A 27,337-nucleotide genomic window follows, 5' to 3' on the forward strand; every position below is an offset into this window, starting at 1 on the left:
GGGTGGCTCAGTAGTTAAGCGTCTGCCTTCGGCTCAGGGCGTGATCCCAACGTTCTGGGATCGAGTCCCACATTAGGCTCCTCCGCTAGGAGCCTGCTTCTTCCTCTCCTACTCCCCCTGCTTGTGTTCCCTCTCTCGCTGGCTGTCTCCCTCTGTCAAATAAATAAAATCTTTTAAATAAATAAATAAATAAATAAATAAAAAACAAGCCTTTCGGTACTCCTTAATTTTTTCACCACTCATGTCACTTTGGAACACAAACAAGCAGGAAGCACAGCGACCCCACCTGGACCACCACGGCGCCTGCCTCGGACCCTGGCGCAGTGAAGAACAAGCAGCCAGAGGAATATCCTGCATCTTTTCCCACGAGGTCTTGCTGAAAAGACAGGTGGAACGCTGACCTTCGAGCTGGACAAACTGCTGGCTGCTCTCAGGCATCGCGAAGGGTTGTGCTGCCACTGTGGTGCCCACCTCCTGCCTATAGCTGGGGAGCGCATTCCCAGAATGTCCCAGCTGGACCTGCTCAGAGCTCAGCAAGAATGGAGGCGCAGGTGAGACACGGGCGACAATGTTCAGGTCATGAAAGCGACACAGGGACACACACACAACGCTGGCCCCCCAGCGGGCTTGCTGACCGCCAGCCCCGTGGACCCACCAGGCCCAACAGAGCACTGGCTGGGCCCCCAGTTTACAGGAGCTCCCCAGACTGGCGGTTTCCCAGTCCCTCTACATGAGCTCCTGGTCACCACCCTGTAGCCCCCAAATACACATGCTTCTCGGATTTTCCCACGAGCTTCGAACTGCCCAGCTGGAACCCACCGGCTGAGGCGGACCGCTTTGCTCATGCTTCCACTTGCCCCTTGCAGACCCTCACGCCAGCGCCCCCGACACCCGCGCGAGCCAGCAGGGATCCCTTTCTGCGGGCTTCATGGTGACTGCTGTTTTCATGCATCCCTGACCCACAGGAGCTCGTGCTCACAAAAAGGCCTACATTCCCCTTTATCAGTTTTCTCAATTCTGAGGTTTTAGAATGAAATACATTTTAATCTCCTCTGACTAAAAACTGTCAGAAACAGAAACTTAGTCTAACACTTTTATTGCTTTAAAATAAATATACTAGTTGCCAGGTAATCTGATTTTCAAAATTTAGACTTAGAATTATAACGTAGGTAAAAATCTGGAATATACAAAACTGAAGTTAGTTTTAACAAAAATCTTCCCTCACAGAAAAAAAAAATTAGAAAATGCCACATGGTTTTGAGAAACACACAGCTCTCCTTTGTGGTAAACTGAGGTTTGGGGATCGTGGTTCCCCCTAAATCCCAGGTTTAAATCACTGTAACAAAATAGAACATACTAGCACCTACTGGAACCTTATATGTTCAGCTATTTGTATTTACCTTAATAGGTTTAAAGCAAAACACAGCTATTTTTCCAAAGTCTTTCAGCGGTTTTTCCCAAAATCTTCAACACAGTGATTTTCTGTTTCTAGAAAAGACTAGACTTTCCAATCCTTCCCACCTGAACAGAAACACCACTCTCCAGCCACCACCCACACAGGAAGAGGAATAGGGATGGAGAAGACCTTTGAAATGCAGCGGGCAAGACTGTAACATTCAGATACAGAGAAAAGTCAGTCTGCAGATGGAGCCTTTAATCCACCTGTCTGCGTGGCGGGTCTCGGTTCCTGCGAGAGGAACTGGGTTACAACCTGCCGGCACGCCTAGGTGCTGAGAACAATCAGTTTGTGGAGCTGGTAGAGAAAGGTGTTCTTCCCTCGGCCGCTCTCCCGGTCAGCCTGCTCCATGACCAGCTTTGGATCCACCTGAGGGGCAGACAAAAGGACCAGTCAGACCTTTCTAGAAAATGGGACTCCTCTGGACATCGAGTAAAATAAGTAAACTGAATAAATAAAATTAGACACATACAGACACGTCAGACAGGGCAAAGTGGTCTGTCAGCTTCCAAGCGTATTTCCAGAACGCTGCCCATCTCTCCTGGCACTCACTACTTTATGTCTGACCTTTACTCGAAGCTCACGCACACCGCTTTCCACATACACATGAACTGCAACTTCGTTATAGGCTTTTAAATATGTATACATTTTCTAAAACACATCAACCTCAAAATAAAGTTCTGCTTTCAAACTAAGTCATGCTATGCGCTTGCGCACCCGACAGAGTCTGCGGGAGAAGTGGCTGGCGCCCCTCCTGCCGCCTGGGCAGGGCTCTGCACACATGGAGCTGGCTCTGGGTCCCACCCCGAGGGCTCTGAAGAGGGACACCGGTCAAGGTGCACACAAGAGAAGGAAAGCTTCCTTTAGACTCGGGATGAGAAAACACCACCTGCAGGAGCATCTTCTCACTTAAGCTGCGGCTGGTTTATTTACAAAGACGCCGTTGGCTCTACAATTAAAGCTGAAAGCCCGTCCCTTAGTTCCTTCCCCTCAAGTCAAATTTTACTCAGTTTTCAAAACTTTGCATGTAAATATAAATGTCCAGGCGCTCCAGGTGGGCCTGCCCTACTTCCCAACTGCTATGGACTCACCTGTGCCCCAGATCCATACGCTGACGTTCAAGTCCCCACTGTGTCGGTGGTTTGGAGATGGGGCCTTTGGGAGGTGAGTGGGGTTACATGAGGCCACAAGGGGGAGGCCCCCACGACGGGGTTAGAGCCCTTCTCAGAAGAGACGTGAGGGAGAGATCACCTCTCTCCACCCCATGAGGACACAAGCCAGGAACGGGGCCCTCACCAGAACGGGGCCCGGCTGTGCTGGGACTATGAAAAGGTAGCTGTCTGCCAGCTAAGCCACCTTGGCTGCGGTGCTCTGTCAGCCGTTCTCACCGTTTCATCCACAGTTACAGGACAGTCGCCCTGGGCATCACGGCGAGCACAGCATCCAGAGACAGCCTGTCTAGTCTGTGACACCACCCCATGAACCAGAAGAGCCGTCCACACTGCCTGTCCCTTTCCGCTCTCTCGGGACCCTCCACAACCCTTGCTCTGCACCTCCCAAGCCTGTCGCTCCAGGGGGCAGGCTGTCCCCACGGCACTATTTCTCACTCACCTGATTCCATTCATATGGCTTTTCATGCCACTTAGGGACAACTCTCTGTCTTGGTTTCAACTGACAGAACAAACTAAAATTAAAAAAAAAAAGAATTAAATCATCTTAATTTTATGTCAGTAACTGAAAACACTAGGATTAAAAAAAGATTTTTGTTATATATTTTTGTGAGAGAGAGGGAGAGAGAGAGAATGCAAGTGGGCACACGAGCAGGGGGAGGGGCAGGCAGAGGGAGAAGCAGACTCCCCACTGAGCAGGGAGCCCAATGCGGGACTCGCACCAGGACCACAGGACCATGCCCTGAGCCGAAGGCAGACACCCAACTGACTGAGCCACCCAGGCACTCTAAAAAAAGATTAAAATCCAGAATTATAACTGCAGTAAGTTTTTAAAAGGTCCAGATTTATGTAGTTATGGCCAGAGAACATTTTAATACACTGTCCACTCAAAAACAGAAGAATGGAACGCAGGAGACACAGAAGACCAACTCTCGTTCTCCCCATGCTTTCATGGCGAGCGGCACTGCCCCATGCCACACACGGCTGCCTCACTGAATGGAACACGGTATGTTACATCATCTACTCTTAGACACCCGTTGGAAATGCCATCAGCTTAAAAGGGCTCATAGAGATAGACTTCTAGCAATGACAGAATAAAGAAGTCTGGAAATCTTCTTGCCCCCTCAAACAACTATAAAATTTGACAAAATTGTCCAAAAACCCACAAACCCTCAAACATTTGAAATTCACCAAAAGCAAGTAAGTTGAGAAGCATTCATTCACAAAGAACCCTGTGTTCAGGTAAGAACAGTGGCGTCTGGGGTGGAGCTCCTGCCTGGGGCTAGCTACTCCCACCCACCAGCTCAGTCTAGGACCCCAGCACTACCAGGGCCACGCTGGCCATGGACACCAGCATCTTCACTGCCAGACTGAGCTTACTCGATCAGATGCAGAGGGTGAAAAACCCTCCCATCTGGCAGCACTGTCAGCAAAAATAGTGCACCTGGTAGGAAATAAATGGAGAAAGCCCATAGCTCTGGAGCCTTAGGTCACAGTCCTGCTTGGGGCCAGAGCGGACAAACAGACAAGCTAGAAGCCCAAGAGGAAGATCTTGGGAATGAGAGTACCAGAGGGCCAGACGGACCCTCCACACACTCCCCGGATGACTAGAAGGCCGCACACACATGCAGACAAGACCCACGGCAGCTCTGAGCCGGCCACACAGCCCCGGATGACTGGGAGGCAGCACACACACACGGGAAAGCCCTGGGGGGAAAAAAATAAAAGTCGGGAAGAGTTCAAAATTATCTGAACTTTGGCTGCATTCCCCAAACCACACAGTATCTCCTGGCAGAGGGCAGAAGCTTAAAGGCTTAAGTCCTTAAGTACAACGTCTGACGAATCACTGGCTGAGCACTAAGCAATGCACGCACAAGGACAACTCCTGGTAAGCCAGGCCAAAAATAAAAAGGAGAATTAAAACAAAAACAGAACCCAGGCATCAGTGGCCTCACAACAGGGCAGGAAACACTCTGCAGAACCCTGCGGAGTCCTGTAGGGGATCGGTATCTTACACTACTATACCATGTCATCTAAGAAACAGGCAGGAGACGTGAGCAGACCTTTCTCCAAAGAAGACATACAAATGGACAACAGACATGAAAAAATGCTCCACATCACTCAGCATGAGGGAAACACAAATCAAAACCACAATGAGATACCACCTCACACCAGTCAGAATGGCTAAAACTAACAACTCAGGAAACAACAGATGTTGGTGAGGATGTGGAAAAAGGAGAACACTCTTACAGTAATGGTGGGAATGCAAACTGGGGCAGCCACTCTGGAAAATAATGGGGAAGTTCCTCAAAAAGTTAAAAATAAAGCTACCCTACGACCCAGCAACTGCACTACTCGGTATTAACTCCAAAGATACAGATGCAGTGATTTGAAGGGGCACCTGCACCCCAACGTTTATAGCAGCAACGTCCACAACAGCCACACTGTGGAAAGAGCCTTGATGCCCAATGACAGGTGAATGGGTAAAGAAGACACAGTATACACAGTACACACACACACACACACACACACACACACACACACACACAGAGGAATATTACTCAGCCATCAAAAAGAATGAAATCTCGCCATTTGCAACATGGACGGAACTAGAAGGTATTATGCCGAGCGAAATAAGTCAATCAGAGAAAGACAATTATCATATGAATTCACTCATATGTAGAATTTAAGAAACAAAACACATGAACAGAGAGGAAGGGAGGGGAATATAAAAAAAGATGAAATCAGAGAGGGAGACAAACCATAAGAAATGCTGAACTCTAAGAAACAAACTGAGGGTTGCTGGAGGGGAGGGAGGTGGGATGGGGTAACTGGGTGATGGGCATCAAGGAGGGTGCTTCATGGAATGAGCACTGGGTGTTCTAGAAGACAGATGAATCACTAAATTCTACCCCTGAGACTAAAAAATACTTAAAAATTAAAAAAAAATAAAATGACCAATTTTCAGCAAAAAATTAGAAGACATTTTGCAAGAAACAGGAATGTATGACCCACACTCAGGGGAAAAAAGCAGCCAAGAAAAGCTGAGTGGGCCCAAATTTGGGTTTAGTGCACAAGACTTCAAAGCTGCCATTGTATGTAAAAAGAATTAAAGCAAACCACATTTAAAAAAATACAGGCAAATAATTGCAATAAGAATTAAAAACTACACAAAAGAAAAAACCCCAAAGAGAAAATCTAGAGTTGAAAAGTACAATAACTGAAATGGAAAATCCCTTACAGCAACCAACACCTACAGGCCTGAGATGGCAAAAAAACCAGCAGCACATATAAGGATGGACCAACAGAAATTAGTCTGGGGGCGCCTGGGGGCTCGGATGGTTACAGGTCTGTCTTCAGCTCAGGTCAGGATCCCAGGTCCCAGGATCAAGCCTGCATTGCATCCTTGGCTCAGCGGGGAGTCTGCTGCTCCTTCTCCCTCTGCCTCTTCCCTGCTTGTGTGCACTCACTCTCTCTGTCAAATAAATAAAATCTTAAAAAAGAAGAAATAAAAAGAATAAATAAAATTTTAAAAATAAAGAGGGGCGCCTGGGTGGCACAGCGGTCAAGCGTCTGCCTTCGGCTCAGGGCGTGATCCCGGCGTTATGGGATCGAGCCCCACATCAGGCTCCTCAGCTATGAGCCTGCTTCTTCCTCTCCCACTCCCCCTGCTTGTGTTCCCTCTCTCGTTGGCTGTCTCTATCTCTGTCAAATAAATAAATCTTTTAAAAAAATAAAAAAATAAAAATAAAATAAAAATAAAGAAATAAAATGTATATGAAAAGGATCTAGAATAGTAAGCATAATTTTGAAAAAATAAAAACAAAATAGGAAGACTAATGTTACCCAATTTCAAGACTTACTATAAAGCCATAGCAATCAAGACAGTACACTACTGACATAAGATAGACAATAAACAGAACAAAATAGAAAGGCCAGAAATAAACCTGTACAACATTTGTGGCCAAGTGATTTTTGACAAGTGCCAAAGCATTTCAGTGGGGGAAAGTAGGAAGTTTTAATGAACGGGTATTCATCTGTGACACAATGAACTTAGACTCTCACATCTCACACTGTATTTATATAGGCGAAATCTCAAAACAGACCAAAAACCTAAATACACCAAGTAAATATGAGAGAGGAAAAAAGAGCAGAAAACTTCTGTGACCTTGGGCTTAGCAAAGATTTTTCAGATATAACACCAAAAGCATAATCCATTTTAAAACAGATGAAGCAGACATCATCGAACTAACCACTGTGTTTTTCAGAAGACACTTAAGAAAATGAAGACCAAACACCAGGAAAATATCTGCAAATGGCATACCCGCTAAGAAACTTTGAGCCAGAATGTATAGTTTCTACAACTCAATTAATAAGACAACAACTCAATTTAAAAATGGGTAAAAGATTTAAACAGATATTCCACTGAGAAATATATAATTAGTTAATATAAAAAGATGCTTTCTATCATTAGTCATTAAGGAAACGCAAACTAAAACCACTGTGAGACGCCACCACACTGTCACCAGACTATCAGCAATAAGCAAGTATGCTGACGATGGCGAGCGCTGGCAGGGACCTGAGAGACCAGAACCGTCCTAGACCGCTGGCGGGAACGTAACGGGCAGTCACTGTGGACAACGGTTTGGCTGTTCCTTAAGAAATTAACAACCTACCCGTGATACTCCTAGATCTCTCCTCAAAGAGCTGAAAGTAAGTATCACCCAAAGACTTCACATGACTCCTCACAGTAGCGCTAGTCAACACAGCCGGGTACTGGCAACAACCCACACCTTTCACCCACTGCTGAACAAAGAGACAATGGAGTGTCACCCGGTAACAGAGCAGAAGGTGCTACAACACACATGAGCCGCAAACATGTTATGCCAAGTGAGGGAAGCCAGATTAAACCACCGTGGTTCCATTTACAACAGGTTTTTCAGAGAAGACAAATCTACAGAGACCAAACGCAGAGCAGTGGTTGCCGGGGGGGAAACGGGAGGTGCTTACAGCTGGGCAAGAATAACTTAGGTTTTTTTATTTTTATTTTTTTAATTTTTTTTTAAGATTTTATTTATTTATTTGACAGAGAGAGACAGCCAGTGAGAGAGGGAACACAAGCAGGGGGAGTGGGAGAGGAAGAAGCAGGCTCCCAGCGGAAGAGCCCGATGTGGGGCTCAATCCCAGAACGCTGGGATCACGCCCTAAGCCTAAGGCAGACGCTTAACGACTGCGCCACCCAGGCGCCCCAACTTATGTTTTTTTAAACAGCCTTATTGGGATGCCTGGGTAGCTCAGTAGGCTAAGCATATGCCTTCGGCTCAGGTCGTGATCCCAGGGTTTGCTCCACGGGGAGCCTGCATCTCCCTCTGTCTCTGCCCCCTCCCTGCTCCTGCTTGCGCACTCTCTACCTCAAATAAATCTTTTTAAAAGACAGCTTTATTGAGATACAATTTATATACTATAAAATTAATCAATTTTAAGTATACAATTCAATAATTTAGTAAATTTGTGGAGTTGTGCAACCATCACCACAATTTAGTTTTAAAATGTCTAAGTGAACTTTTGAGGATGGCTGAAATGTTCTAAGACCGAGTCGTGGTCAGGGTTAGCACAACTCTACAAACATACGACAGTTGTTGAACTGTTACACAAAGCCCCACCTGCCCAACTGGTCAGGACATGGTCGCCCTGCTGACAGCGGCTGTAAGGAGCTGACGAGGAGCCTCGGTCGCGGGTCCCTGCTTGCCCGAGGCAGTGTCCTGTGCCGGCAGGACTCAAGTTGTGTGGTCACAGAGCATGGGACCTCTTGGTGACATTCCACACCTTCCCATGTACATTTTGGGTGGATTTCTTTTAGTTTCATAAGCACTTTGAATATTTTCTAGCATTGTTTCTGATCTGGGTGCCAGCCCCTTGGCCGAATACCCTGAGATGGCCTGAGCACCTTACATGGGTCAAACTTCAGTGCAAAGTTCACAGAAAAATTTTATGTAAAAAAGTGAAGAGAGAAAACTAAAATTAGCCTTTCTCACAATTCCTAAGGCAGCTTTGGGTATTGAGTACCTTTTAAAAAGTGTACAACTTACCCTAGAAGCTTCTGACGAGCATTATCCTGTAACTGTGCAATTCTTTCTGGCCCAAGAAACTTTGATCCATTTGGTCCATCACACACTAGCTTGTTAATAGCAGCCCTGAGAATATTAATCTGTAAATAAATGACAATATAAATATTCATACGGTTCTACTATAACTGAATTTCATTCTACATTTAAATACTTCATTAGCATTCAGAGTTGTTCATGTTCTTTCTAAAAAGATTTTATTTATTGAGAAAGAGAGAGCACGTGTGCGTGTGCAAGCACTTGTACCGGAGTGAGCAAGGGGAGGAGCAGAGGGAGGGAGAGACCGAGAATCTCAGGCAGACTCTGCACTGAGCTCGGAGCCCATCCTGGAGCTCGATCCCAGGACCCTGAGATCATGACGTGAGCCAAAATCAAGAGTCAGATGTTCAGCTGACGGAGTCACCCAGACACCCCCAGAGTTTATATTCTTACAACTATCATCAATATGGTTTCTGAAGCAAATTATTAAAACACAAATAACATCAATACCACTATCCTAATTTAAGAAACAGTAACAAAAGAAAAATTAAAAATCAGCAAGAAACGTTCAGAGTTTTCAGTCTAATCACACTTGTTAAACTCATGGGGTCACACAGTTCAAAATCTACCTATATCATACGTGTTCCTCTTGCTTGTAATGTTTATACTGAAGCCCAGGGAGTATCTCACCCCCAGAGGTATGACAAGCCATGTTTTGTTACCAGTCATTGTCATAGTTTTATAATAAAACTCTCCATTTTTACTAATTTGAGATCTACAGTGGAGCTGTGAAGACAGACGTGACAATGAAGTGTGCCCCCAGCCCAGCCAGCAAGTGCCTCACACCCCCGGTATGCGAGTCTCACTGAGAAGCCCAGGCTCCATCCAGACTGACCAGCTTCCCACCACGTCCCTTCTCTGTTCCAGGACCCAACCCAGTGCACTAGCCTACACCTGTGTCATGACTCCCCAGTGTCCTCTGATCGAGAGCAGTTCCTTAGCCTTTTCTTGTTTTTCAAGACCTTGACAATTCTCTGAGGAGTTCTGGGCAGGTCTTTCATGGGATGTCCCCAGTGTGGGCTCGTGTGACATTTCCCCATGGTTAGACTGAGGTGATGGGTTTTGGGGAGAAGCCCCCAGAAGTGAGGCACTTCATCATCTCATCACACGAGGGCATGGGTGCCATCACCATGACCAATCACTGTGACGCTGGCCTTGAGCACTTAGCTGAGGTGGTGTCTGCCGAGACCGCAAAGTCTGTCCTCTCCCTTCCCCTCCTCTTCTGCTTGGAAGCACATCACTGAGTCCAGTCCATCCTCAAAGTGGGGTCTGGGGGCAGACTGAGCTCTACTTCCTGGAGAAAGTGTCTACAGGTAGTACTGGGAATTCTTCTTATGCAAGATCTGTCTCTTCTTCCTCATCTGTTCATTAAATCATGTATTTCTATCCTATGGACACACAGATAATCATCTGACACTGAGTCACAGTCCGACACTACACCAAACTGCCCCAGCTCTGGTCAGCAGGAGCTCCTTCAGTGGCCCCATGTCCCTCTGACGTGCCTCAATCCTTTGGTTTCTGAGTATGTCTTTACTTTCTGGCACTACAAGAAGCTCCAAGGCTCCTCCTCTGTTTTCCCGGCTCCAAGCTTAGGGAAACCCATTTTTCCAAGGAGCCCTGGTTCCTTTCACTGGAAAATCCTATCAGAAACCACAGTCTGGGTATCAGGTGTGTTCACGGCTGCCGGGATGTCACGGCTTCCAGGCCCTCACAGGGCTAGGTGACAGATGTATGTAAGTGAAGCCACCGTCTGTGCATGTGTAAGTTAAACATGAGTTCGCACTGATCAATGTCTGGCTCACGCCGTGGCCCGAGGTCTGTTCCAGCCCTCCTGCGCCGTCTGTAACTGCTCTGTCGGTGAGCGGCAGTCTGGCCCCCGCCGGCAGGCACTTGCCGGTCCAACCCCAGTACCGCATAACGCAGTTTCAGAGCGAAGCAGCCAGACCGCGGAGGGGTCAGAGTCCACGTGCAGCTGCGTTCTGGCTGCAGTCTTGTTTCCAGAGCTCCTTTTTCTCCTCAGTCTGTGTGCATGTGTCCCCGTCGCACACCTCAGCGCCCCTCCTTCAGGAGGCGCAGTCTGTGGGGTGATAGGCGCCCTGGGAACCCACAGAGCAGTCCCTCTGCTCTGCTCGCTGTCCCACGGCCTAGCCTTGCCCACAATGTGCCAGTGAACGGTGTCACACAGCATGCAGCCTCCAAGTCCTGGCTTCTTCCCCAGTGCAGACATGCATTTAAGACTTACTCATATCATTCTCCTGCTTTTGTACTGCTGAAGAGTGCCCCTCTGCATGGCCGTCGCAGGGTTTCTTGGAGCATTCCCCTACTGGGAGACGTCCTGATTGCTTCCAGCCTCCAACAAGGATGAGCTATGAAGCCATCAACATTCACCTGTAGATTTTATGCGGATGTAACTGTTCAAATCTCTCAGATAAATACCCAGAGGTGGAATTCTTGGATCTTATGGTACATGTGTTCAACTTTTACGAATCTTGTCTTCCAAAACAGGAGTTCCACTCTGCATTCCCACCAGCACCAAGCAGAGTTCCAGTTGCCCCACGTGCTCGCCGGCATCCGTTACCGTCCGGTGCGGGGTTGTAGCCACTGGAACAGGCAGGCAGAGCAATGTCACCGTGGTCTTGACTTGCGTGTCCTAATGAGCAGGACGCTGAGCATCTCTTCGTGTTTACTGCTGTCCACAGTTTCATCTGGTTTTTGTTTCTTAAATTACCAGGTCTTAAGACTTCCTTACATATTATGCATAAAACTCCTTTATCACATAAATGATTCACAAGTATTTTCTCCCGTGAACAGCCTGTCCTTTCATCCTTTTAGCAGGGTCTTTGGCAGAGCAAAGTTTTTAATTTTGACAAAGTCCAGCTTCTCAAGTTTTTCTTTAACAGGCTATGCTCTTGGTGTTGCTTCTACAAGCTCACTGCCAAACCCAAGATCACACATATTTTCTCTTATGTTTACTTTTTGAAGGTTTATCATTTTACATTTTACAATTAGTCCTATGATCTAAGGAGTATCTTTCAGCCCAAAGCACCAGTAAGTGAAAGAGCAGTTACGTCAGTAAAAGGAAAGGCTGACAGGTGGTAAGAGCAGTGCCCCCCGGGAGAAGGGCAGGCTGTAGAGCACAGCTTACCTCACAGCCTCCTTCTCCCCCACCCCCTTCGACACAGCGATGCCCCCTCACCTACTCTGTGCAACCTCTGAGAAGAGAGAGGGGTCAGGTACTCTACAGCAGTGCTGCCCAACTATCTGTGGTAAAGGACCAGCTTTATTTCTCACTTTGTAAAATGCAATAAAACTGAATTACTATGACAGTGAAATAGAAGAATAAAAGCATACAAAATACAAGCCCAAATTTTTCATTATTAGATTCAAAAGCCATAAAATTGCTTTGTCAACCTGCTTCCTAAGTTTCCAAGTGCTTGATCCTAACTGCGGCAGAGTCGTCCGCTCAGCAGGCCCCCCCCACTCGTCAACAGGATGAAGCCGGGCAGGACTTCGCTTCCTCTCTTCCACCACGAACCAGCAAGGATGTGGACTTGGCAGCAGACCTGGACAGAGATTCACAGCAGTCCTGCTGCCCTGGTGTTTACTTCCACTGCCCAGAAAAGCTTACTGTGCCGGGAGATCCCACAGGAGAAATTCAGAGGGTGCCACGTCTGTCAGGCTACTTCACGCAGAAAAGTAAAACAGGAAGGTAAGGGCAGAGTGAGCACCTCCGGGACCAGAGGCACATGTCTGTATTTAAAGCACCGGGTCAGATACCACGCCACTGCTAAATGGGTGTGCAAACCAACCACGAGACAGAGACAGCTACTACAGTGGGATGGACACGTCAGTCTTACCTCTATAATATCCTCCACGTTGAACTGAACGTCAAACGCTAGCTCGATGTCATGCTCTGGGAGTATAGGGGCCCCTGTAGTTGGATTCCACCCCAAACCACAAAGGACTCCAGTATAGCATTTTCCATCCCGATCAACCCTAAATGGAAAGTTTTCAGAAGAGTTAATATCTCAAAATTATTAAACCACTGTTTTACTATCAAAGGAACTGGCTGATACAATCATCCTAAGTTCTGCCAACCCTAGTATGGCAACTAATTTCATTTTTGCATTTTCTCTTCCATTTTTTATATTTGAAGTAAGAGTATACGTAGTTATAAGGATAGAATATATGCTTATTAATCCATTATTTAGGTTTCTATTTCTCACTGTGGCAGATAACAAAGAATATTTTATCTCATTCAGTTTTTTCCCATACCTTTGAATTCTTCTCATGGGTTAAATTCTTATTAGTGAGGTTTCTGCAGAAAAGGTTATACACATATATTTATGGCTTGTGAAAGAAGTCTAGCACTTAGTAAAAGCCTACAAGATGTTTGTCCCACCTTCCTATCCTGAAACAACCGTACATACAACACAAAGCGTTACATCCTCATTTCATGAAAAACTGCCCACTCCTCTCCAGCACCGTGTCCTATCACTTCCATATTCAAAGTTTCCCTAAATCTGATGATCCTCTCCATCTCAGCTGCCACTTGCCTGGTCCAAGCCACCGCCACTTCTCACCTGGACTCATGAGACTACTTTCTGACCCACCTCCCCACATCTACTCCCGCTTCTTCGAGTCTGGTTCCCACGTAGCAGAGTGTTAGTTTTCAAAACAAGTCCAGTGATCTCACACCCTTGCTTAAGGGCTTCCAGTGGTTTCCTGTGGCATTCTGAGCAAAACCTGAGCTACTCTGAGCCACAGAGCATCCAGTCTCTGCTTCGCTCCCCCATGTCATCTCAAACCACGTTCTCCCCCCTCCCCCAACCCTGCACCAGGCTCCAGCTCCTCTGGCTTCCCTACAGGCCAGTCAGGCTCCTCCACGGGGAAACTGTCCTCCCCCCTCGCCCCGCCCCGTGCCCCCAGAGCCCTCTGTCCCCAGGCTCCTTCTCCTGTCCCACGCATTAGTTTAAATGCCAGCACCAGAGCCCAGAACAGGATCAACAAATAATTATAAAATGAATGAACAGATATTAATACTTAATACCTGTTAAAATATTTTGCAAATTTTCTTTGACTCTTAACTCAGACCTTTTCCCATAATCTAGATCAAGAAAGTTTTGATGAAAATAATCTAGGCAAAAACAGAGCTTTCTTCTTTGCCCTAAAGATACACGTACACACACACAAACACACAGACTTCTTTTTCACTTTCATGAAAATGAAAGAGAACCCCACATTAAGTAAACTCAAAGAAGAGAGCCAGAACTGAGGCTTATAAATTAGGTGGCGAGCATCTGCGTTACAAAAACAGTCACCAAATTGTCTTTTTAAATCGTATGCTCCCGGGGCGCCTGGGTGGCACAGTGGTTAAGCGTCTGCCTTCGGCTCAGGGCGTGATCCCGGCGTTCTGGGATCGAGCCCCACGTCAGGCTCCTCCACTATGAGCCTGCTTCTTCCTCTCCCACTCCCCCTGCTTGTGTTCCCTCTCTCGCTGGCTGTCTCTCTCTCTGTCAAATAAATAAATAAAAAAAAGATCTTAAAAAAAAAATCGTATGCTCCCGTTATTTTTAATAGAAGATAATTCACTATTATTTCAATTTATAGAAAATCTTTCCAGAAAAGAGGTAATAGCCCCAGGTCACCAACAGACTGCCGGCTTTTCATCACGGTTAATAAAATGCCCCATCACCTCCACCTCACTAATGGCTGCTGACACTAACATGGGTCCTTCACATGTGGTAACGACACTTACCAACAACAAGGACAGTCTCAAAAGATTTAGCCTTGAACTGACCCACACCAGGGTAGTAATTCTCTGCTCATTGGCTCTAAACCTTTAATCAGGGGCACCTGGGTGGCTCAGTCGTTAAGCGTCTGCCTTCGGCTCAGGGCGTGATCCCAGCGTTCTCGGATCAAGCCCCACATCAGGCTCCTCCGCTGGGAGCCTGCTTCTTCCTCTCCCACTCCCCCAGCCTGTGTTCCCTCTCTCGCTGGCTGTCTCTCTCTGTCAAATAAATAAATAAAATCTTTTAAAAATAAAATAAAATAGGGGCACCTGGGTGGCGCAGTCGTTAAGCGTCTGCCTCCGGCTCAGGGCGTGATCTCAGCATTCTGGGATCGAGCCCCACATCAGGCTCCTCTGCCAGGAGCCTGCTTCTTCCTCTCCCACTCCCCCTGCCTGTGTTCCCTCTGTCGCTGGCTGTCTCTCTCTGTCAAATAAATAAATAAAATCTTTAAAAAATAAAATAAAATATACCTTTCATCAACAAAGCTAAGCAAAGCACTGGCTTTAATTCTTTTCTGGGCATCCTAAAAACTCATGTGAACCTAGTAGTAATTAGGACCACAGAAATATTTTTACTTCCTTTATAATACACATTTTAAACTCTGACGGAGAACTGCCAAAATCACGGAACAAAAGCCAAGTGTGTTCCATGAAGATACAGCCAAGGGGATGCCAGAGACATAGTTCATTCTGAGACAACTTACGTAAAGGAACTCAAGTTTAGGTAAGCTGACAACCGCTATGCTTGGAAGAGCTAACATCTCCAGACAATTCTGTTTAAAATAAATACAACAGAAGAACACCCTGTACTGTAAGCTAATAATCTAGAACTCCCCACATGAGCCAAAGAAAGAAATGTATTTCCTCAAAAGTTCAAAGTTCACAATCTGAAACTTCCATACAAAAAAGCTCTATTAAATATTCCGCGGTGTGCGTTGTAGGAATCTACAAAGTTCTGCTGACCCTTCGACAACACCGGTTTAAACTATGCAGCTCCAGTTATACATGAATTCTTTTCAATGAATACAGTGGAAAATTTCTGGAAACTTGTTGAAAATATATTTCTTTTCTCTAGGTTGCTTGATGACAAGAATGCAGTATAACGTACATATGACATATAAGATACAGGCTCACTGACTCTAGGTTATCAGGAAGGCTTCCCATCAACAGCAGGCTATGTTGTTGAAGGGACAACTGTATTTGTTAAAAGTCTGCTAATATTTCCAAACGCTGCTGAGGCTACTCCCCAGGACACTGCCCGGAACAACTGCAGTAGGATGGACGCGCCCTACAGGGGGCTGCCCTGGCCCCAGATGCTGTGCTGAGAGCTCTACAGCTCAGGCCCCTCCTCCCCCAACAAGCCTGTGAGCTCACAACAGCCGCAACAGTCCTTCCTCACAGACGGGGAAATCTCAGAGGCGGGAGGTCCTGCCCCGGGTCTGGCAGCAGGTGGCAAGCCAGAGAGCAAGCCCAGGGGCACCTGCGGCGACAGGCTTCCCACCAGACCTGAGAGAGCCCCCTCTTACCACACATTCCCATCACCTCACACTTCCAATACTTGAAGACACCTTTGCTTTATTCTCAAGTTTTCTAAGGCTTTTTAAACACGAGATTTCGATCAAAATTTTTTTAAAGACCAGTACTTGACGACACCGCAAATGATTCAGACAATACGTCACCGTATAGGAGGCGTGTTGTACAGACGGTGAGGTCAGTAGCTCCCACCCTACGTGCCGTTCTCACAATGGAAAGTGGACACTTTCCAGTGACACAGGGTCTGTGGTCCCGCACTCTGGGTCTAGGGGGGACGGGGGCACTTCTGAGGCTAGCCATAAAAGAGGACACGGCTTCCACCCAGCTCTCTCTCAGACGCTGACCTCTGGCACCCAGTCACCATGCTTGAGGAAGCCCCAGTGAGCCCACGCAGAGCCCCATAGGGAGGCCCTCGTGAGCCTCAAGAGCAGAAACTGAGGCCTCCAGCCCAAGACCTGAATCAACCACTAGACCTGTGAGCAGAGAAGCCAAGGCCTGATTTCCACCCCGTCGCCGCCGTTGGGGTCGCCTGCTGAAGACCCAGAGGCTGAAGAGCAGAGACAAGCCGTCCCTGGGGGGCCCCGTCTGACCTCCTCTCACAGCACCAAAAGGGCGGCTGGAAGTAACTGTCATGCAGCCGAAGTAACTGGAATAAACAGTAACAAAGTCAAAGTTCCCTTTTTAACCCCCTCCCATTAATTTTTAACAGTTTTGCCCAGTGGAGCCTTTTGTTGTTTTGGAAGATTCCACCTCCCTTATTTCCAGAACTGGAGTGCTGACCTGCGGAAGGCGCCGTAACGGCCAGGCCAAAACCACTGGTGGTCCCTCCCCACCAGCCGCAAGACCTGAGACCCAGCGGCCACTGGGGGAGGCAAGGGTGGCACCATGGCAGCGCACCTCGCAGGAGCTGCTCTCCGACCTCTGCTCCTTCCTGCAGACGCCAGGCTCGCTACCATGGAGCATTCCGCCCTCGCCAGGAACAACAGTACTGAGGGCACCGAAGTGGACACAAGCGACGCTCAGGGAAGCACACTGGGGCAGGGGCCGCGGGAGCAGCAGGAGAGGCGAAGCCCACCTGGGACCGGGGTGCCGAAGGGCGGCTGGAGGCAACGGTGACAGGAAACCTGCGTCCTTCTTAAGGGCAGAGCCACCAAGGCCCTGTCCCCAGGCTGGCGGAAAGCAAAGGGAGGCAGCGAGAAGCGCGGAGGAGGGGCGGGGAACAGCGGCCAGGTCAGTGATCCCTAGGTGCCAGACCCCTCGCAGCTCTCTACTTGCTAGCGGGGATCGCCAGCACCACCCCTGCCAACACCCCTGCAGACGGTGTGCTGGAGGCGGCAAAACTACCTTCTGGTCTTCGATTTGCCATCAATTCTGACAGGACAATGACAGAGCTGACCCAGAGGCCATGGGCTCTGTGTTGGAACAGCGGCCTGCCAGCCACAGCTGCCCCCGGGCTGTGCCCAGGAGGGAAAGCCGCTCAGGCAGCCATGGCGGCCGCTCTGCCCTGAGGGTCCGCTGGGCCCAGACCTTGGGTGACAGAAGTGAGCTCGCCCACGTCAAACCCCTCCAAAGCTCCTCAAATAACGCCTCCTACTGACTCATCAAATTAAAAGAAAACTCACCCAACTAATTAGAGGCAGACTTGCAACAACAAAGCACCAGGCCCCATCTTCCCCTCTTGGGGACCACCTGGATGAGGCTCTGGCCACCCAGTGTCACCCACGTGGTCACAGAAACTACCCACTCTGGCTCGTTTAAACTCAACAAAAAGAATTCAGAGTATCGGCTATGTGCAAAGCACTACACCTGTTCACACAGAACCTTCTCCTAGTAAGCTTATTTTGTTCTAGAAAGATGGTATTTTAAATACCAATTATTTCCATGTTTCTTGAGTGTCTCTGTAACATAACCACTTGCACTTTGGAGATTTAAAAGTAATACACTATGTCACACATACCCTCCAAAAGATCCTAGTTAAAAGAAAAGTCCAGGCAGGACCTTAGTGTAGTGAGAGAAGCAAGGAGAGTGTCAGGAGCAGTCGGTGAGGAATTTGTGTTCACATATTCACTGAGTTGCCTCCCTCCTTCCACACGGAGCATTCCTCCTTGTTAGATAATCACACATAATGTGCTGTTTTTATAGGTTTGTCTCCCCTGTGAGGACTCAGAAGATAAATACTGTCAAGATATTTATCACATCATTATTGCAAAATGAGAGAGAAGCCCAATTCCAACATTTAAAGGCGTATTAAATCCTTTCAGGACAAGAGCGGGTCAGAAACAAATGCATACATAAATAAAATAGGACAGTGTTTATAAAAGCCATTTTATGTCCACTCAGTGGTATTTGATGCCATTTTCTTTTAATATTCTATTAAATATTCTATTTATTAAATATTCCACTTTAGTAGAATATTCTATTTTAATAAATTCTATTTTAACAGATATTTACAGAGATGTCATAATAATATGAAAATGCTTGTAACTGTGGAAAAGATGTAGTATGACAAAAACCTAAAAACAAAAAATTTATGTAATAATCCTGAAAATATGTACACTAAATGTTTAAAAATGATCAGGTATCTTCCCATTTAGCCTTATCCAGATTTTTCTAAGTAGCAGATCTTTTCAGTGCAAAAAAACCCCCATACACATCGTTCTCTACACTGAAAATGACCACTACCTGCGACCGTGCTAGCGGACTCTGTGGAGGCGTGTGGCGAGAGGGCTGAGCAAGCTGCAGGCCTGGGCCGCAGCCACCAGCCGCCCCACAGCCAGCCACACTTCTCACTGGCGGCGTGAGCCTTCCTCAAGACCAGACCTTGCTTCTCTGGAGCTGCCGCCCCTCTGCAGAAGCCCATCCGGGCTTCCCCAAGGATAAATGCTCTGCATGTGCCGAACGTCAAATAAAGACCATATGTCCCCACAGCAAGTATGCTGTCAAGGGCTGTACTCCCGCTCACACAGTTCACTTCGCTAAAGCCTTCAGGACAAATTCCTGTTTCATCTCAGCACCAAAAGAGCTGCAGTGCGCAAAGCAGTCAGCCTTCTTACCTCCTGGTCACCATCACCAGTGGGACTGCCAAGGCGGCCTGCTGACAACTGAGAGCCACCTTCACAGCCCCTTAATGACAGGACAGCCATCAGCACGGTATTCATCCTGAGCCTAGTCTCAGCTCCTATTTTCTTTCTCCAGCCCCGCTGTTCCTCAAGCCCCCAAGTGATGCTGTCTGTATGGGAACTAAGTCCAAGCGTAGGTATGTCGGTAACAGCAGAGCCGCCTCAACCACACTGAAGCCCGTGGAAGATCAACAAGCAGCCACGAGTGCCGCGGCCGGCTGTTCGGTGTTTCCTCCCCCAAAGGAGGAGGGCGGACAGGCGCCCACTTCTCCCAGCTGGGTTCTCACTTCACAAAGCCTGGACAGAGTGGACGAACCTTAACTCCATCACTGGTGCAAACAGCGCACTGAGAAGAGCCGGGAGGCCGGGAACGTGCGGCATCAGAGAGGTCTCTCTCAGCAGCATGGTGGACCCTGTTGGACAGTCAACAAAGAAGACGTCAGGCATGGACTTCACTCTGCAAAACGCTGCGCGCCTCCCTGGCACACTCCTCATCCCCTCCTCTGCAGAGTCCATCCCCGTGGGCTCAGCCCCACAGCCAAGTGCCCCTAGAGTCCGATCCCATGGCACCCGGCAGCATCCGCCTGGCCAGCATGCTGCAACCTTTGTCCTGTCGGGAACAACATTTGTGTGGTTACTCTTCTCTTCCCTTTCATCAAGCTTTCAGGTTTGTCCCAGGGCCAAGAACCTCGATTTCTTCTACTTGGTAGACAAGCATGATGGAATGAATGACTGATCAAGAAATCAATGCCCACACCCTTGTACAAAAGGGAAAGAGATGTGCTCCATTTCTTAAACTTTTATCAGCCAATGCACTCAGAAAATGACCTGAAAATACAGCACAGGCACATAAATGTGTTTCCTAATTATAGGATAAATCATTCCTAGTAACGGAGAAGAGGGGAGGGAGACAGAGCAGATGATGAGGGCCCACAGCCCGACTCACCTGTCGCGTTGACGGAAAGGGAAGCTGCAACCAGCATCCTCTGGTGAAGGTCCTCAGGGGCATCACTGATGATGACGGAGTTGATGCTTTCCTTCTCGATCCAAACACATCTGAAAAGGGCATCGTCAGGAGACGGAGGCTGATCCACCCGCAAGGCAACGTGCGATGTCCAACCCGCAGCTAACACATGTAAGACACGGTCAAACACACAAGCGCCGTGCTCAACAGGTGGAAGCTGTTTAACATCCCAGCATCCTTCATGCCCCCTCTCTTCATCCGGGACCAGCACCTCTCCACCCTCAGCTCTTTCCCGCTCCCAGGCCTCGAGCACCACCCACACGCTGACTATGCCCAAATCGCTACCTCTGCCCCAGACTCCAGCTCTGCAGCCCCTCTGCTTCCCACCCACTCTCCAACCTCACCACACTCATTCCGTAGTGCAAAGTCAAACAGGCCAAGGCCCACGCTGAGGAACACCCTTCAGCTAGCCTTCACCTCCCAGCTCACCGACCCTGGCCAACTCCTTTGCACTTCTCAGGTCTCTCTGGAAACCTCCATGGCCTTTCACAGCCTGAGTGTGCTCAGGGGCCCCTCGAGAGGCTTTCATAATGTTCAGGAGCCTCATCAACCCTTCTTCTGAGGACCCATTTTCCCTTGCATATCATCCCCACTGGACACACAATTTTGGGGATCACACTGAGTATATTTTGATCGCTGTTGTTCCCCTCAAACTACACACTGTTCCCAAACACAGTAAGCATTCACAGGTTTGCTGAATGAAAATCAATGACAATAAGAACAGAAAAAATGAGGCCCTTGTTGGAAGATATTCAAGAATGTCTTACACAGAATGACTTTCATATAAGAGAGAAAGAATATCTCAGATTTGGAGCTAGGAGAGGAATGAGAAGGAGCTGGAAAAGGGAACGTTTCAACAGTTTAAAGAAAGATTAGTTTCTGTTAAGTTCTGTAAATAGAGGAGCAGAGAAAAAAGAAATCCATGGGGAACCTAAGTTAATCATACCTGAACTTGGATATTCTGGTCAAACTATGGCACTTCAATTCATAAGGGTTAAAAGGCCCATGAAGTATTGCCTGTAGATAAAAACCATGAAAAATGTTACCAATAGGCAAGTAATCACTTCATATACATTTTAAAAATCCAAACGTTAGCTCATGTTTTCAACAAGAAAACAGCTACCCCTCAATTATAACACCTTCAAGATGCAGTGGGAAAAAAATGCCTTCTGGTGCTTTTCTGTGATCGACAGATAAGAAGAGTTTGGCCAAAGAAAGGAAATACTGCCGAACACTTCAGAAGAAGTGTTATTCTTTTCACTGCATCAGACCAATCCGACTGAGTTAGGGGCACTGAGAACACCGGGCCACAGGCTGGGGTGGTGAGAGGGGAGGTGACGGCACACGGCAGCCTGTTCTCCGAAACAGGCAGCTGCACCGACTCCACTGCCGGCCGGGGCTGGAGCGGCCTCTGCGGTGGGCCTGGCTCTCGACAGCCCACGCACTGCTTCCTTCAACTGGGTAAACAAGCACAGGTCGCCTTTGGAAAGGCTGGTTTAAACAAAAGAACTAGTCTAAGCATTTCTCCACACTAGACCCCAGGTCTTTCCCTTACTAAGATAGATGCCACTGTGAAAAAAGTACCAACACTGACCAGGATACAAAAGCCCATCACGACTACTAGTTAAGACTCAGCATATAAATGTAAAATTATTTTAAATTTTATTTTTTTTACATTTTTTCAAGTTTTTATTTTTTTAATAGTATTTTTTTATTATGTTATGTTAGTCACCATACAGTACATCCCTAGTTTTTGACGTAAAGTTCCATGATTCATTACTTGCGTATAACACCCAGTGCACCATGCAATACGTGCCCTCCTTACTACCCATCACCAGCCTATCCCATTCCCCCACCCCCCTCCCCTCTGAAGCCCTCAGTTTGTTTCCCAGAGTCCATAGTCTTTCAGGGTTCATTCCCCCTTCTGTTTACCCCCCCCTTTCTTCTTCCCTTTCTTCTCCTAACGATCTTCCTACTTCTTATGTTCCATAAATTTTAAATTGTTTTTTAAAACAGCTCCTATAAATTACCTTGCAGTTGGGGGCACCCAGTTTATTAGAAGAAAAGCTCTCTAACAAAACCCGGATCAGGTACTTTTCATCATCCTTCACGGGAGACGATGTAGACAAGTCTGCCATGTTTTCTACAGACTTGGAGAAGAGACCCTTGAGAGCTTCGTGGCTTTGCTGAACAGAATAAGCAAAGTTCATTTTGCTAAGAGAAAAACTGTATTACAAGTACTTTATTCTAAACTAATCAAAGTATTTCACAGGCGTGACCTTACTCTTAGCTTATTACTAGGTCACTAAGGTCAGGAGAAAATTTTATCGAGTAAGGCCATTTTAAAATTCAAACACAAGAAATAAGAAAGGATTCATTTAAGGCTCAATTCACCAGGGCACCTGGGTGTCTTAGTCAGTTAAGAATCTGCCTTCAGCTCAGGTCATGATCCCGGGGTCCTGGGATCGAGTCCCACATCGGGCTCCCTGCTCAGCAGGGAGTCTGCTACTCCCTCTGCCTCTGCTGCTCCCCCCTGGCTTTACACTCTCACTCAAATAAATAATCTTTAAAAAAAAAAAAGGCTCAACTCATCAGCTTTTACTACCTTTCAGTCATCAGGAAATTGAAGAGGGTGAAAAACAGCTCTTAAAAAGAACTTTCTGTACATAAAACTTCTGTTCCACACCAGGAACACGACCAGAATCGCAAAAGTGTTTCTCACACATGGAAATAGAAAGTCCAGCCGGCTCTCTGGCTACCGTTCTGTTGCCCGTTTCCCCTTTCCCGCACCCCAGCCCCCTTCATTGTCAGCGGAAAGCACAGAAGGAAAATACATGGCCTTCAACATCTGACTCAAACATGGCATCTCTGAAATCTTCAAAGAAAAATAGCTTCAGAACTGATTTTGAAAGAAATAATTGAAAATCATTTTGAAATATGTGAAATACTTGAAACAAATATTGTTTTCATTAGGGAACTAAATCTTGGAATCCATTACAGAAAAAACAATTCCACAAATAGAGAACATTTTCACATCTAATTTTCATTCTAAAAAGAAAAAAATAGCCTAATAAAAGGAAACTAACAAAAGCAACACCCAGTCACCATAATTAAGTGTCAAAGAAACCCAGAAGGCATTTAAAATGTACCACAAACACGATCTAGCTATGTCTCCGTCAGCATCCTGGGAGAGGAAAATGGTACCCCTGCTTCTCCACTGCCCCCCCCAAACACACAGACACATACCCATGCGCCTGCGGACGTGCACACGGCCACACGCACTCTGACAATAAGGACGAAGGTGCGTACCTTGGACTCATAGGGCTCCTCCGCGAGCTCAGCGTAGCCCTCCTTGATGAGGACGTCTCTTATGTTGATGGCATCCTGGGCCCCTGAGTAGCGGTACACGTCCACGTGCAGGATGCTGTGCACGACAGAGAAGACCCTGACGAGGAGAGCGCAGCCACTCACCAGGGAGGCGAACCGCTGGCTGGCCCCACCGCTCCAGTGCTCACCACACACGAGAGACTTTGCAGAGGGGCGCATTTTGCAAATCTTAAATTCCAACGCCTACAGGACAGAAGAGCAGGGTTGAACCAGCTTTATAAATGAGGGAAACACTCACCCCACAAACTGCTAAAATGTGGCCGTGAACATGGATCTTCACCGACGTTCTCATAAAAATCCTACTAAAAACATTTTAGTCCATTAACAGATGAGTGTATAAGGAAGACGTGGGGTAGACACACAATGCAATGTTACTCAGCCATCAAAAAGGATGTGATCTTGCCATTTGCAACAACATGAATGGAGCTAGAGAATATTATGATAAGTGAAACCAGTCACACTGAGAAAGACAAATACCATATGATTTCCCTTGTATGTGGAATCTAAAAAACAAAAGAAATAAGCAAAAAGCAGAGACAGACCCATAAATACAAAGTGGGCTGCCAGAGGGGAGGGGGGTGGAGGGTGGGCAACATGGGTGAAGAGGCATAAGGAATACAGGCTTCCAGTGATGGAGGAACGAGTCACAGGAGTAAGAGGTGACAGCACAAGAAACGGAGTCAGTGGTACTGTGCTCGTGCTGTATGGTCACAGACGGCAGCTACGCCTGCGTGAGCACAGCACAAGGTACAGAGCTGTGGACTCACGAGGTTGTACATCTGAAACTACCGACATATTTTGTGTCAACTAGACTCCAACAAAAATAAATTAAGTAAATGATTATATCTATTAAAAAAAAATTGGGGGGGGAGGGGTTCACATACAAAATGAGGATTTCATAGGTCGGAAATTTGATGTTGCTTTTCAAGCCAAACAGGAGTTTGGGATGCCTTCTGGACTGCTTCTGTACCGACTGCAGCCCGCTGGTGCGTCTGGCCCACCCAGGTTCTAGCTGTTTACAACACAACCAAAAACCTCAGAAACAGTATCTGAAATTAAGTTACTTCAATCAAACAGCTACTTTTTTGCTAAGTGTGAAACCACCCTCCATGTATTTTAACTCACTCCACAAGCAATACTGACAAAAATATCTGTGGCAATACATTTTTGGAAAAAAGCAGAAATCAAATTTGGCCTGTGTGACCAAGCAAGTCCCTCCCCACTCAGGGACCTGGCTCCTCTCTGTGGGCTGCAGGCAGGCCGTGTGAGCTCGAGAAGCCTTTCTAGCTTACACATTCCCGGCACAGCAGCTTCCTACCTTACCTGAAATGGGAGTTTGAGAAGTTGACAGGGAATCTCCATTAAAAGATCCAGATCTACTTGAGATCTATTACCATAGTCCACAAAGAACACCTAGAGAACGGGGAAAGGACACACTTAGAATGCGGGGTCAGACACCCTGCGCCACCCAAACAGTGGCCACACAAGAATCTACTCTAGCTCCAGAATCCAGCAGTCTTACGACAGGAGCTAAAATCCACACAGCGCTGAGGGAAGTAACTTTTTACAAGGCTACTTTTCTAACTGAAATGATTTTACATTTAATTTCCACTTAAAATCAGAAAAGGTTTTCTGTAAACTGCTACAAGTTTGTCGCATTTCCCTCTGAGTGATTAGTTACAAAGAAGCACATACCTCGGCAGAATTCCCAGAGACATAAAGGATTTGAGCTCTGAAGTAGCTTTCTTTATCAAAATCAGCAAAAGGAGCCAGACAGACCAAGTCTGGATGTGGGTGGACGGGCAAGGGCACCAACTCTAGTTGGTTTATTTCAGCGGTAAGTTTTTTCAGAATCCCTGAGTTTTTTTCATCGATCCTATATCCCCAAAAGTGTCCCACCTCAACAACCTAAAAAAGGAGGAAAAGGAGCAGAGATGAGATCTAGAAAGGATTTCTATGTCAAGGTTATCATAAGCTCACGCTGCAGGGCTGACATTCGATACTACACTTCACAAACTGGATTCCCTGGAACTGAAGTAATTGTACAGGCGAACAAGGGGGATCCGTGGTCACCTACAGTGAGGAAACGTGTGTCCCAGACCTCTCTCTCAGAGGTTCGAGAATCGTCAGCACCCTAACACATGAAAGGCTTGAGAAGGCACAGGAGGCTAGACTGTTTTACTTGGGATGGGGCCCGAGGCGGTAAGCCCAGCCCACAGAGTGCAGACGCGCTCAAGGGCAGCGAGGGTGGGTCTGGAGTGAACGCAGCCCCTGAAAGAACAGTGACAAGTGGGAGAAGGAGAAGCGGGTGTTCCATGGAAAAGGGCCTCACCGAGCAGCTCCCGCCCATACTGCCAGGCTGCCGCATGGACCCATGCCGGCTGCAGTTTCCCAGTTGGCCCAGAGCCCAAGCTTCTGTGTGAAGTCTCCTGGTGAGCATGGTCACAGATTTACCAGGCAGCAGGTATGTACTTCCACGGATATTTTATGTGAAGAAGTAAAAACCACGCCTTAAAGGGTAATGATGCTGATGCAGTTTTATTGACATAAACTGAATCACACACCATCCATCACCATGCCAACTAAACGTTCACGTCTATCATGCTGCCGAAATTAATGTTTTAGCATTTTAAAAGGCACCTAACCTTTTAGAATTACACTTTGATTCTAGAAGGAGTATCTGTGCTTCACTGTGTTGTAGCCACATTTCAATTTAACAAGTACAGGAATTCGAACCCACCCACATTCGCTAGGTCACTAAGGTGCGCGGGCTGGGTGTGTGAGCAGGTGTGTACGTGTACTATTTCATGTCCACAACATGACATTTCTAGGTGAAGAAGACAGAAAAGCTCTCACGATTCAACACGCCATCTCACCTCTGTGACATCAATTGTTAGGAGGAGATCTGTAATTGTCCGGGATCTGTCTGATGTGTTAAATGAGACTTGCATGGGATCTACAGTCTGCTTCTGGAAGTCCACATTCACCCTACGTAACGTGATTTAAAGAAGAAAAACAAAGTCAGGTACTACAAAGAAAATATGCTTCCATATGTGAAGTTATTGCCCCAACTATTCCACTGCTTATACAAGAAAAGAACATTTTAATAAAATACCTAGGCTGGAGAGGACTAATTTGATTTCATCTCAAATTTGAGTTCCTGACGGCTGTCTGAGCTACCCTGGAGGGCTGTGCACGCCAAGAGTTACACACTTTCAAGAATAGATTCTTAAAAAAAAAAAAAAAAAAAAGAGTAGATTCTAAAGGTCAAGACTCTTACAGATTGACTTTCAAGGGTACACATTCTAAATCTAAGACCTGCAATGTTTCCTAATTTCTGTTTTCAGAGGTGACTCTGACCTTTCCAAAAGTACCAGAATCCAAGCCCAGTTCAATGCTGTTAGAAAAGACATACGTGATTTTCTAATAAACCAAGGAGTTATCATTTAGCCCTGAGAACAATAAGATAGTAAATGCTGAAATTTTGAGAATATGAAATACAAATTTGATAAAAACAAAATGTCCCTTTCCTAATGCTTTTATTCTAAGATGAAGAGGAAGAATTATACAAGAGATCCTGACCCAACTCTCTCCCCAACTTTCAGACCCATTTCTGAAGTAAGAGTGATTCAGGAAAGATCCTCTCTGTGTTACAGACCTAATCCACTGCACCCCCAGAGTCTCAGAATCGAAA

At 46.9% G+C, this 27,337-nt stretch overlaps 1 protein-coding gene across 1 annotated transcript in view; it reads right to left on the minus strand.

Moving 5' to 3' along the window:
* Nucleotides 1-301: 301 nt before the first annotated feature.
* TDRD9 (tudor domain containing 9) overlaps nt 302-27,337 on the minus strand; it is a 54,651-nt gene continuing 27,615 nt past the window's right edge. Inside the window, exons 18-29 of the mRNA XM_048220025.2 lie at nt 26,520-26,631; nt 25,339-25,551; nt 24,967-25,056; nt 23,566-23,826; nt 22,287-22,442; nt 21,203-21,273; nt 20,179-20,288; nt 19,549-19,645; nt 12,647-12,785; nt 8,715-8,833; nt 3,068-3,140; nt 302-1,825 (exon numbers count right to left, since the gene is read on the minus strand). Coding sequence (XP_048075982.1) covers nt 1,724-1,825; nt 3,068-3,140; nt 8,715-8,833; nt 12,647-12,785; nt 19,549-19,645; nt 20,179-20,288; nt 21,203-21,273; nt 22,287-22,442; nt 23,566-23,826; nt 24,967-25,056; nt 25,339-25,551; nt 26,520-26,631 — 1,543 coding nt within the window. The 3' untranslated portion in view covers nt 302-1,723. The remainder of the gene's footprint in view (nt 1,826-3,067; nt 3,141-8,714; nt 8,834-12,646; nt 12,786-19,548; nt 19,646-20,178; nt 20,289-21,202; nt 21,274-22,286; nt 22,443-23,565; nt 23,827-24,966; nt 25,057-25,338; nt 25,552-26,519; nt 26,632-27,337) is intronic.

Source organism: Ursus arctos, unplaced genomic scaffold (assembly GCF_023065955.2).
Source record: "Ursus arctos isolate Adak ecotype North America unplaced genomic scaffold, UrsArc2.0 scaffold_25, whole genome shotgun sequence".
In the NCBI taxonomy this organism is placed as follows: domain Eukaryota; kingdom Metazoa; phylum Chordata; class Mammalia; order Carnivora; family Ursidae; genus Ursus; species Ursus arctos.